Source organism: Oreochromis niloticus, linkage group LG7 (assembly GCF_001858045.2).
Source record: "Oreochromis niloticus isolate F11D_XX linkage group LG7, O_niloticus_UMD_NMBU, whole genome shotgun sequence".
NCBI lineage: Eukaryota > Metazoa > Chordata > Actinopteri > Cichliformes > Cichlidae > Oreochromis > Oreochromis niloticus.
In genome coordinates this window covers 60,069,837-60,082,646 of record NC_031972.2, presented here as the reverse complement: position 1 = coordinate 60,082,646, position 12,810 = coordinate 60,069,837, and the positions used below count along the sequence as shown (strand labels likewise).

Sequence of the window (12,810 nt, the reverse complement as noted above, 5' to 3'; positions counted from 1 at the left end):
GTGTCTGTGTATGCATGTGGAGACAAAGGGGGACTGTTAAGTTTCAATATGAATCGTTGCTGGCCACTGCATGTGTGTCTTGCGTGCATATAAAGCCTGTGCATTCACTTTGAGTGCGTATAAAATAAATGTTAACTTTAGCTTTATACAGCGAGACAGCTTACAGCTGTTTCTGCAGTTTTATATGGATGAATAATGTATGTGTGTGTGCAAAACAGGCTGAATATGTGCAGAAAGCATGTCCATGACTATACACTAATGAAAACATGAAGAACGCGAATGTGTGCTTGCATTAAGAGCGCACACTTCACCCTGCTCTGATTTCCCCAGAGGTGAGTTTGTCTACACGGGTTCTCTTGAGTAGAACGGATGGCTATTTCATTCTAAATGCAAATGGCCTAAGCTGGAATGCATAGAATAACACCCCTCATCTCTCTCATTGTCTCTCGCATGTGGTATCAGTCTTATAACGGCGATACTGTGACAGAGAGGAGCTGACACCAGATCTGTTTGCTTTTAATGGGCTTGTTTCACTGCTACGTGCAGACAGACAGGCAGGTCTCAGATCAGTTTAGTGTTAATTAGCTCCTACCATCACAGCAGGCAGACTGACAGATCCACTGTCCTCACAACAGAGCTGGAAGCCACGCCATCTGCTCCTCTGTTAGCTCAGCGTCTTGTCTACCTGTCTTACAATTAACTCAGACAGTCTCAGGCTGTACCAGGGCATCTCTCTGCAGACTATATGCCGTGCCTGTCTGTGCCTGTCACTGAGTGGTGTTTTGAGATTAAGTGATATTCTTTAAGAGAAAAACTACTATTATCTCATCAATGTGATAGTGACTCCCAGGGTTCCTTTGACCATACTGAGGCATATTAGAAATGGAAGTGTAACACACAAATCAGCTTATAATTCAACAAAAAGAAAAAAGAAAAGAAAAGAAAACAAACAAAAACATATATGTCATTCTTTCGATCAATTCCCCTCCTGGACAGACATCCGGCACAAGGCAGGGTGTAACCTGCAGACTGGATTTGGGTGTAGAGGACATGGTGACAGCGGCTACTGCAACACCCGAGGTCAAGGTTAGCTTTTCCGGCCATTACATGCCCTGGAAACTGTGTGCATGTGTGAATGTGTCACATCCACAATGCGACAGTGACATCACTCCGTCAGCTACAGCAGAACAATAGGAAGAGAATGACGTGATGCCATGGGAGGAACTGGGCAAGCTGTTTCTGCGTGCACCACTGTGCCAACACCTACATCATGCTGTTTAATCATTTGTAAAGCTGGTGGGATTTCTGAGCTTCCCTTTTTCTTTTTAGTCCAAATAAAAAACAACAAAATATAGATATATAGAAGATTTGTGTGTATACATGTTCTCTAGACATCTTTTTCTTTTACCCTGGGGAACCCTGATGTCACTTTATCTGAAACAGGAAGTAGTTACACAACACAAGAGGAAGTGGCCTCTCAGTGCTGTCCAGCCTTCGTGTGTATTTGTGTGTGTATAAGTGAGTTTTCTGTGTGTCCGCAGAGGGAGAGATATGAGGAGGACTGAGAATGATCACAAACTGCTGCATACCTCAATCTGAAGGTTTGGATTTGCCTGGAACTCCAAAATTAGCCTGTTGCTGTGGAGATAGAAAATCTCCCTCTTTTATCAGGAAACAGCAGCAGCCCTCGAGGTTGAACCCAAACATTTCGGTGTGTGATCAGCATGTATTTACGGTAAAAAGACCAGTGTTACAAGTCTGTATACATACCAGGAAAAGTGTTAAACCACACAGGATTTAAAGTATCAGCATTGTAACAGGCAACTATTCTACTCCTTTGCTACTAGTCTGGAAAAGAAAAACCTTTCTCTTTTTTGGAGAATAATTAGCAAACAGCATATTAAAGCAGATCCTCTGGTGCTGTAAGTTTAAAGGGAACAAAGTACAAGTCTGCAAAGACGTGGACTTCGTCCACACAGTAAAAGTGGAGTCTTTTCAGCAGGTAAATAAGGAAGCAGCTCTGTGGCATGCCAGAGATAAAGTGCATCAAAGACAGCCCAGTGATAAACAGGAATCCACCATTGTTCCAAGGAATGACGTTATGACAGGAGCGGCAGTGGGCAGTCCGAGCATGAATGGAATTTGGTGGATGCAGTCCAGGCCTCGGTAGGATAAACTAGCATAATTGTTAGCTACTCCTTTCCCTTTTCTTCTGCCTTTGGAAATTTCCACTCCACATGTGTGTCAGAGTCGTCAGGGTAAGCGCCTCAGCGGTAAGCTGACGGTGTAGCAACCAAACTAGCGAGCACTTGGCCCAAACTCATGATGAGGTTTGAGTTATGAGGTGCTGATGGGGGTGAAGCGAGCTTTGGGTAGCACACTGTTCAGCTTCAGCTCCTGTTGACCTGATGTGTTGACACTGCCTAGGTAACAGTTTCAACAAACTATTTTTATCCCCTGCTGGATGAATGTATGACCGGGGGCAGGCTGGGACGTTCAAAAGGCCTCTAGATAGAGTTCCAATGCAGCAGGACACAGAAGGTATGAACAGACTGTATACACAAACCAGCTTAAATACCTATACTATAAATAAGTATGTATTTAGGTCACCGTCACAGGATTTTGCCAAAAAGTTGACCTCCGAGTAAAACATCAAAAAAGTAAGCAAATATTAATTCTGCATGTGTAAATGAAACCCTAATTTATACTCTTAATGGTTATTTTTTACAGCCATGTTTTGTCTTTGCCACACACGACTCAGTTATCCTGGATCACAGTGAACTTTATGTTAATTCCTTCCCACGATTAAAGTAATTTTAATTCTTCTAAGCTTAACTATCAGTACCAGGGTCTCATTCACAGACATATTGAGCTCTAATCTTTATCCACACTACTTGAAATTTATGCACATCTCTCCCATCTGGGAGAAACTGTCAGTCTTCTCCTTTGCATGTCAAAGTATATGCGTACAACAATGTGTTTCTCTTGTGCGTCTGTCTGTGTGTGTGTGTGTGTGTGTGTGTGTGTGTGTGTGTGTGTGTGTGTGTGTGTGTGTGTGCAAGGGACTCGGTGATGGAGGAGAAAAGGAAGAAGAGCAGGAGGCAAGCAGAGCAGTGAGATCACGTCATGGTGGAAACATTTGGCAGCAGCTCACATAAACACACACACACATGCGCGTGCATCACACTGTGCACACACATAAACATGCACATATGCTGGCCTGTTTTTGTTCTCCCAAATTTAAGGGAAAGAAGGGGAAAATGACATCAAGCTCATCATGTGAGGCCAATGAGACGGACGGGGGAGGGGGCGAGAACACTGGCAGAAACAGAACATTGTTACATAAAATGCAACTTGGTACTGGCCTCCTCTGGGCTTTGTTACCATATTTATGTGTGTGTGTAAGAGAGTCTGTCCATATGTGCATGTATCTGCAAGCTTTCTCAAGTGTGTGCACAAGTTAAGGGTTTGCCCAATATCTCATCAAGGTCATTACCTGCAAAGCAGAAAACAGAGCATTATGTCACCGTCCAGTTAGAGGGCTTTTCAAACCATGTCACACTTTTCTGAGGCGGGAGGTGATGTCATAGATATGTTTTAGCCTTTATTCTTTGACCTTTGTGCTCCCGCGGTGCTGGCTGGGGTGGGGCCGGTATGTGTTGTGTATCTACAGGCCAGGGTGAGAGCATCGAGGCCACTGGCGCCAGATGTGACGACCGCAGGAGTCTAGGCCTAAAAATAGAGCTCTGTTCTCAGCACCATGAAACAGAAGAGAGGAAGGAGGAAGAGGAGGAGGAGGAGAAGGGTGTGGGTAAAGAGAAGCAGAAGTAAGGGGGAAGGTAAAGGGGGTTGAAGGAGAAATGTAAAGAGGACTGATGAGGAAGGCGAGGTCATTGAGAATACTGTGTCGGATCTCCCTGGGGACGGTGAGCTCACCTCCTAATGGCACCACTGGCTCCTTCTCAATGAAATCATTGATCTGCTAGAACTCCCCATGGCGTAATTGAGAGGTAGGAGGGGGACGTGGAGGGGCAGAAAGGAGCAGAGAGGTGCAGAAAGGGCAGGTTAGGAGGTTAGTATACACAGGAAAGAAGGGGGTGACAGAGAAGCTGAAGAGAGAAAAGTTGTAGGTGGGGAGAAAAAAAATGGACCTCAGACACACATCCACAATTAGTCTGCAACCTCTGACCAATGATAACACACCTGGAGGCATAAAGCAGTAAGCAAATGTCATTCAAACACTGTTTACACAACTTGATTGATTACATCATTTTCCATCACACGCGTATCCGGGGCTCTTTCGAAGCCCACAGAACCGAGACCCCCAAGCAAAACTATAAAACTTTTACAGCAGATGAATTTTTAGCAGTTTCCCATCACATAAAACTGGTGATCCGCATCTGTTGAAGCATCTCAAACACACATGCGCGCTGCAGGTGTCCGTGTAAATTGTGTGTGTGTGTGTGTGTGTGGAGCAGTTTCTTCACCTCAGGCTTCAGCTTCAGAAAGGCAGACTTCATGCTGGGCTCCAGAGGGAGAAGAAACATAAAAGAAAGTCTTTCATTTCTGTGGAGACTCAAACACTGAGCAGTGCGACCTGTCTCTCTGAGCGAGCTCTGTGACCACACAGGCTCTGACATGCACGCGCATACTCACGCACACATTCAGGATGAAATAAGGAGTATTACCTCATCTCCTCAATTGCTCTCATTTGTCTATTATGTCTTTTCTCACACAAATACTCCAAAACATTGCCTCATACGCATTCGTGCTCTGCTTTACATGCACATATTCATGCACGCACAAAAACATGCATGCTCACAAACAGACCTCCTTATGTAGCTCATTGGAATGTCTGAACGGCTGCATTGTAAGGTTGTGCCTCCCATGATTACCTCACCTCTTCAGCTTCTCTCTAATGTCTGCACGCACACACACACACACACACACGCGCACACACACGCGCGCACACACGAAAAACACTCCCCACACTGTTGTATAACAGCACACGAGAATGAGCCGTAACTTACTTGACCTTTGTACCCCCGTGTCTGCGCAGTCACACCCTAACCTGATGTCATCAAAGCCCGAGGAATACAGCAGCTCCTGTATGTGTGTGCATTATTTACAATGTGCATGACAAAGAAAGTGCAAGTGAAAGAAAATGAGAGGCACCTTTCATCTCCTAATACCTCTCATCAGTATGTCACCGCCTTGTCTCTTCTGTGCTTTTGCGTGGGAGACAGAAAAAAAAATCAAAAACTGTGTCTCAGATCACAAGCTACAGTACATAAATGAACCCTTTTCAATGCAGTTCATGGGACTCTGTATCAGGGACAACACTGTCAATCTACTGGACACTTAAAACATGAGTCATGCAATACTTGAATGACATAACTCATTTTGTCACATTTTATTGTGAAAAAACACAGTTTGATTGATGTGTGTCTTCAACGGAATGTGAAACAGCTTAAACCTGACGAGGCCTGTTCATCTGTGAAATCACTGAAATATTCACTGACATCATCGCCCTGAAGATGTCAGTGAAGATTCTTTATTCACCTATGTAGCGAAATAGTAAAAAAATTTTAAAAAGATATATGACATTGAAAAGGCAGCAAACATTTCAAACTGCAAAACTTTAATTTTTTTTGGCCACATAACTGTTTCAGGATTACCTGTCCACTATGAGTGCAGTCAAGTGCTGCCAGTGTAGACTATTTAGACATGCATTTGCCCCTTGTCCCTACCTCAGTTCAGTCAGTGTCCCTTTTCTCTTTGACCTAACGGTGTGGTGCTTTAGTAATCCCACGAAAAACACTGGCAGATGGTGCAAGAAAAGATTAGAAGCAGTCTCACACATCAGAAACTCTGTAGACTCACACATTACACAGATGACATACACATCTGCATGTTCCTGCACCTTCATTTCCTCTTTATGACCCAACTGCTGTCAGGGTGCTTTTATAATGCTATCTTTTGCATGTGTTTAATTTCCTAATTTCTAGCTGTCACCCCCTCAACTCAAAGTGCTTGAAAAAAAAAGGAAAAAAAATGTGCTATGAATAAAACGTATTGTTATTTTTATCTCCACCTCCCTTCCACTTGAAAACACTACCCAACTCTCTTTTCATCCACAGCTCATGAGTAGCCTTTTTGAAAGTTCTCTTTTTATTCTGTCTTGCAAATTAGACTGCTGAAACTAGAACACGATGACGACGCCGGCAGCAAAATGTTTCACGCTGTCAGTCCTATAGTGGGGCTGCTGTGACGCATGACACAGCTGGCATCGGCTAACATACCACCTAGCCCCACACTAGCAGGGAGTGTTCAGCGTTGTCTCCAATTTGGCTGTGTGCTTGCAGATTGGTGGGAAATGCACAAACTTTAGAGCCACTGGGGAGGCAGCTGGCTCCAACCAAGTGATGATCTCCCCCTCTACACACACACGCACACACACACACACGCACACACACACACGCACACACACACACACACGCTATCAGAACTCTGAAAAAGGCAAGACACATCAGCTTGAGCTCCAACTGGGTGAGATCACCGCTGTGTTAAAAATACAGCTGTCCTGAGAGAGGCATGTTTCTCACAAGCACTTTCACGCAATCAATGAAGTAGCATAACCTTAACCTTTGTGCTTGCATGGATTCACAAGGACACTTTCCAACTACAACTACATCCAGCGTGAATGCATTCTTTAATACAGGGTGAGAATCGGCATTAGTCGTTTCATTCACAAAAACAATTGCCCTTTTGGGACAATGCTACCAGTATGACGTTTTCCACATGTAACGACATGGTGTGCTTTCCAGTTGATCAATTACTGAATGGCAGAAACCTGAGAGGGGTCACAGATTGTTTTGGGATCAATATGTTCCCAGGGCATTCATTATGATTGTGTAACATTTCATTCAGGCAGCTTATCTGGCATCTCCTGTCTTCTCCTGTCTTATTCCCCCTAGTTTAAAGGAAATTTACGTCAATAAGCATTAGGTTTAAAAATGCAAAAAACATAAATCCCTTTCAGAAATGTTGCCCTAATCTCCCTTTGGCAAGCTTCTGCATAACTGACATTTAAGGTAGAAAAATCAACCTCCCCTCAGACAAGCAGCTTCATAATTATTCTCGAATTCACCCTGTTCATCCCATTTATGGATTCTTTTCATCTCGCAATCCATTTCTCCCTCCTTTACCCACCCACATTACCCCTCACTGGATTTGCACCAGTGCTACACTCTGCGTAGTGTGTGTACTTCTGGTGTGAGGCTGAAAATAAGTCCCCAGTCAGATATGAGGTCATCACGGGAATTATTAGTAGCATAAATCAGAGGTTCAGTAGAGGGGAGGTGTAAAAGCAGGAGGTGGGCGGAGAGGGAGGTGCGAACTGGGATTATTTTTTTAAATTTGGGAGACGGGAGTAATGCCAATTACAAGTCAAGAATGAGGAGGCAGAGAGAGGACAAAAAAAAAAATAAAGGATGGACAAAAAGATGCATAAGTTTTTACTCATTATTTAATCCATTACTTTATTTGGGTGGGTTTCATTTTTGACACAGTAAAGTACAGAGAGTGGATGGGAAAGCAGTGAGTGAGTGGGAGGAATGGCTGGGAAAGGCTAGTGCATGTAGTGGCCTTTGGTCATTCACACAACCAGGTGAGCAATATTTAACTGGTTTTTAGGAGGCAAGTGTGACATCTTCAAATGAGTAATCCTGTCAAACCAGTGGCCCATTTCAAAAAATAGTTTTCTTGCATGCTTGCTTTGACTGCTCTGTGAAGAGCTCGAGATCCAAGGCGGCACATCGTGGCCCCTGACCTTTGAACTTTCTCTGTACTCAGTTTGTTCACAAATCGCACATTGTACCACTGTGGGCTGCAAGCCTGAGTTTGCAAATTCTTTGTAACAGAAAAGACAAGCGTCCTTTTAGACACCAGGCACTTTGCTGCTGCAAACTGTACAGATGCAATGAACAAGAATGCCCGTCATCCCCAATTATTTTATGAACATTGTCACATTAATAAAACGCAACTTAACAGCAACACTTAAAAATCCCGACAAGCATATCCTATTCTTATCTCTCACACCTTCTCACTGATGCTTTTTTCCCCACATAAGCAGATCCCACAGCAATTGTTCACATAACGTCATAATGCATGCAGGCACATGCATGCAACACCACCCACCTGCTTGCATGCACTGCAAATACAGACAAATATTATGTATACAACGCTGCTGCTAGCTCCACTGACCCCAATATTACAACCACCCAAACAAAAGCGGACGCCATTGGCTGAGTCCTACAGGGGAATATTCTCTGCCACTGTTGTCGTGGAAACAGCAGAAAAGCGGGGACAAAAATGGAAGAGGTGTGATTCCTCTTTTTCTTCCTCTGTTGAAGAAACACATCGAGAACGAACCGAGATTGATAACGAGGAGGGAGCTGCTGACAGGGGGTCCTTCAGTATTAACAAAATCCTGGCTTTTCTGCAATCAGAGAGTGTGTGTTTGTGTTTGTGAGGCATCAAAAGCGGTCGTGTGTATGCACAGTGTATGCACGGGTGTGTCCACCCAAAGCATGCGCTCAGTACACTTCTGTGACAAATTGTAGAGGCTGTGTGCTTTCAGGCAATCCTTGGCATCCGTGAATGACTCATGAAAAAAGCACTAATCTCCCAGCGGAGGGAAAAGGAGAAGAATGGGGATGCAGAGAGAAGAGCCGAGATTTGCAAGAGCAGCATGCCTCTGCTGCCTCGTTTCCAATCCTGACTGAGGCAGATTACACTCCCCATTCTGCACTGACACATTTGGGACGGATTCATAAGCCTCGGCGGGTGGATGTGTGTGTGTAATATCATCCCTTAAAAAGCTGCAGCCACCACAATCAAGATGTTATTAACTCAACGACTATTAACAGTCTTGGTGGGGCTCAATTATAAATCTCAGTGTGCTTAGTGGACACTACAACAGGGTAATAACTGTGATAAATAAGGCCAGAGGATTGAAAGTTGAGCTTCACCGTTACTGCAGAGATGCTGGGTAAGGGGAAGGGTGCAGGGGAGTTTACTTCCCCTCTCCCTCCTGTGCTCGCACATACCTGCAAACCTTACACCACGAAGTCAGAACACTAGTATAGTGTTAAGAAATGGGTAACTGACTAAGGGCTACATTGTTGTCCTGTTTTTCTCATGAGTGACATCTGCTGATCGAACTGTGCAACGACAACAGTGCACCTGTTCGAGCTACAATAAATAGCAGTGCATACACACACACAGACACACACACACACACACACACAGGAAAACAGACTTTGAGATATTCAAAGTCTGCTCTTTCCCCCTTTTTTTTGCACCACCACCATCATCACACATGTCCTTAACTTTCAGCACCAGCACCTATGGACACACATGTAGACACTCATCTTACCGGTGAGAAGGGAGACTTTGTGGAAGGTGCCCTCCAACTTTCCCATGAGAATGTGCACAAAACCATCTTTGGACAGATGCCCTGCTTCTTTAGAACTCTGGTCATAAACCACCACTTCCTGCTTCCTGCCCAGCTCAACCTGCACAGAAGATAAACAGCAAGGAAGAGAAGAGAATTGATTATACAACAAAAAATATCTTGTGCCAAAGCCAGCAAGGAAGTGGGAGTTAGAAAAAACTGGAATTTCTATCTAATTGGCATCTTGGGTAATTTGGGACTTGGGACAACCCCAGCATTTGAATCTATGACATGTATTCAAACTTGTGGGTGGGGTTTGAGGAATATTTTCTTTCGCCTGAGTAAACCCAGGCATTGTAAGAGGGCATTCTGATGACGCACTGATGGTAAATGAGCTGCGGCAGGGACCAAACCTGTTTCCTCAAACACCTGACCTCTGTGCTGCTTTCACATTTTCCAGGAAGAAGCAACAAAAATAAAAAAGAAATAAAAAGGAACTCACAAACACACCACGGGGTGTTTTGACAATAAACCTTTACTGGTGCCTGTGACTGCAACAGTAAACAGCAAGCACTGCACGTGCTTATAGTTATAAGATAATGCACAGGACTATGAATATTGCATTAGGGTAGGGTATTGCACTGTTCAGTCATAATGTTTTGTTTTGGACAAATATGAGAAGGATGATTGCTGTAATAGAGGATAAAATCATGAAAGCTGGCTGCCTAGCGAAGGGCGTGGACATCCAGTGGCTTCATAGTGATGCTGTTTATTTCAGATTGGGAGAAAGATGAGAGGATGTGAGCATGCGCTGATGCGACAAAGTATTTCTTTGCGCGTGTGTGTGTGTGTGTTTGCATGAGGGAGCATGTGCATGAGGCTGCACACAAACTAGCCAGACTGTGTTCATTCTCCATGTTGTCAGGCAGGCTTTGGTCACATGACCATCAGGCAGCGCCTACTGCAGCTATGAATCACTACCTCACTGAACCGCCACTGGACAGGAGATGGGAGAAGGAGCGGGAAGGAGGGCCAGCTACAGGGAGAAAAGGATGGAGGGGGGTTGGGGTGAGGTGTGGGGGTAACTACACATTGGGTCAGTGAACAATAGAGACAAGACGTGTAACAAAAATTGAGAAAAAGAAAAAAACGATGAAAGGGACAAAAAAGGGATTTAGGAGAGGAAACAGAAGACTGAGCGTGGCAACAATGAAACAAGACGGGTTGTGAATTCTTTGTTTACCTCAGTAAACAACAAAAGCACATGATCCTCATGTGCAAAGTGCTGCTGAATATCCGCTAGCTTCCAGTTCCTCAATGTCTCTTTGCTCTCTGTGCACGTGAAGGCACAATGGTGATGACAACTCATGGTATACACAGCTCCAGAGTGCACCTGGAGCGTGTTTGCTAATGTTTCTGCTTACAGAGCAGCTGTAGCAGAGTGGCTTGGAAGACTGCCAGGCAGGTGATTTAGACAGGACAAGGTCAGTCTCTGAAGCATGCTAAAATCTCACTCTGGCTTAATAAAACCTGACTTAGCTAAGCCTGCCTGCATCCAACACCAATACTGACCTAAAAGAATGAAAACCTGGGGTCTCGTTTATAAAACAGACTACCCAAGCTCTCAAATTACTTATGACAGGGAACCATTTAGAAGTAGTTATTTACAGCAAAGCCTACACTTGATGTGTGTGAACCTGCGGTGAAATTTGCATGAGCTTTGTGCACGACATGGCAGCAAACATCAATATCTGCAAAAAAACCCCCAAAACTCCAACAACATACATGATGTGATATTCTATAAAAAGTTCATCCAATGTGAAGGAAGTAACCAGACCTATATTATGGGATTGCAAAAAGACACTGACAAATAGTGCTGGTTAACATCTTATAGCGACTTAATAAGCACACAAGCAGCCTACTGTTAACAGTTTCAGAAATAATCTGCAACACAGACCATCAGAAAATTGCAAAGACCCTGGTTTCTTTTTATTCTATTTATTAGCATTGCGATATTTAGACTTCTTATCTATATCACCTAAAGTGGTTGCAATAGACAACTGTTGCTAAAATACGCTGCAAAAATAATAAGATCATGGTTTGTGTGCAATGCAGCTGTGAGGCCATCTGGCCCAGTATACACTCACGTACAAAATATCAACCAGATTAAGAACAAAAAAAGAAAGAGCCCGGGGGTCATTAGCATGAATTTAACCGTAATTAAAGTGCACAATTTCTATGATTTCCTGTTTTAGCATTTAACTGCCCACAATGCACAATTTGTTATTTACCCTGCGTCTCTTTGTCTTTGTTTTAAATTCCCTGCATCCTTCATCCTAACTAACCCTGGATATTTTGGCTAATAATCCTAATGGGATCAGATCTAATTTGGGAGTCTGATCTCAGTGCCTGAGGATTACAGGCCTTTAACCGTACAAACGTGCGTTACCACAAATATAAACACACTGCTCAATGCACACTGTGGTGTTGTTTATTCGCTGCGCAGTCTAAAAGGTTTACTTTCTAATGCGAAAACATGGAATGAATCTCATAAAGGAAATACTGTCACTGTCTGTGAAACTACTGTGTTCACGCAGTACATAGAAAACATCATAATTAAAAACTTTTCTCAAACAACCACAGACACTGCAATAGCATTTTTTAACAATTTATTTTCACAGGTTTGGTGGTACTACCACAATATAGAAAAAAAAATATAAATTTGCTGTAAATGATGTACGGTAGTTAAGTGACAGTTACATGCCATTTTGATGACTGTTTTTTACATTTTTTTCTCTAAGATGATAAATTAGATCTCACCTTATTCCCTTATAAGATGAAAAGAAATGTCTAGATTTGTTAGAAAGTATAAATGGCATAACAGATAGAAGAATATTACACCAGAGGCTAAAAACTACCCATCTGGCTAAGTATGTGAAACACATGGAGGTTGCTGCAGTGTTGGAGGTCAACGACCCAGGGCTGGGGCTTGCTGTCAGACTGCAGCAGCAGTACAGATCCCTCATCTCTCTGCAGTGCTACAGCATCACTACTATTACAGTACTGGCCCAGGCTCTCTGACGCATGCACAATGCAGGTAAACAAGGAATGCCACTAGCAGAGAGGAAAAACAGGAACAGAAGAGGAAGCCAAGGAAAGGAATACCAAGAAGGGGGATCAGACGGAAACTTGAGGGAGGATTAGATATAAAGCAAGAGAGGGATGGAGGGACAGAAGGTAGCACTAGCACAGCAAATGCTACAATCCTGCTGCACCCAGGTCTCTCTAAAGGAGCTGGAGACCAGTGTCACAGCAGAGGACAAACAACAAACAGGAGAGGCAAGATACATAAA

General features: G+C 43.6%; 1 protein-coding gene across 5 annotated transcripts in view; it reads right to left on the bottom strand.

Moving 5' to 3' along the window:
• The window catches only part of dusp8a (dual specificity phosphatase 8a), a 41,961-nt gene that overhangs the window by 14,862 nt on the left and 14,289 nt on the right, over positions 1-12,810 (bottom strand). For all 5 annotated transcript variants that reach the window (XM_003447151.5, XM_005471044.4, XM_005471045.4 and 2 more), the window contains exon 3: positions 9,440-9,578. In XM_003447151.5, coding sequence (XP_003447199.1) covers positions 9,440-9,578 — 139 coding nt within the window. The remainder of the gene's footprint in view (positions 1-9,439; positions 9,579-12,810) is intronic.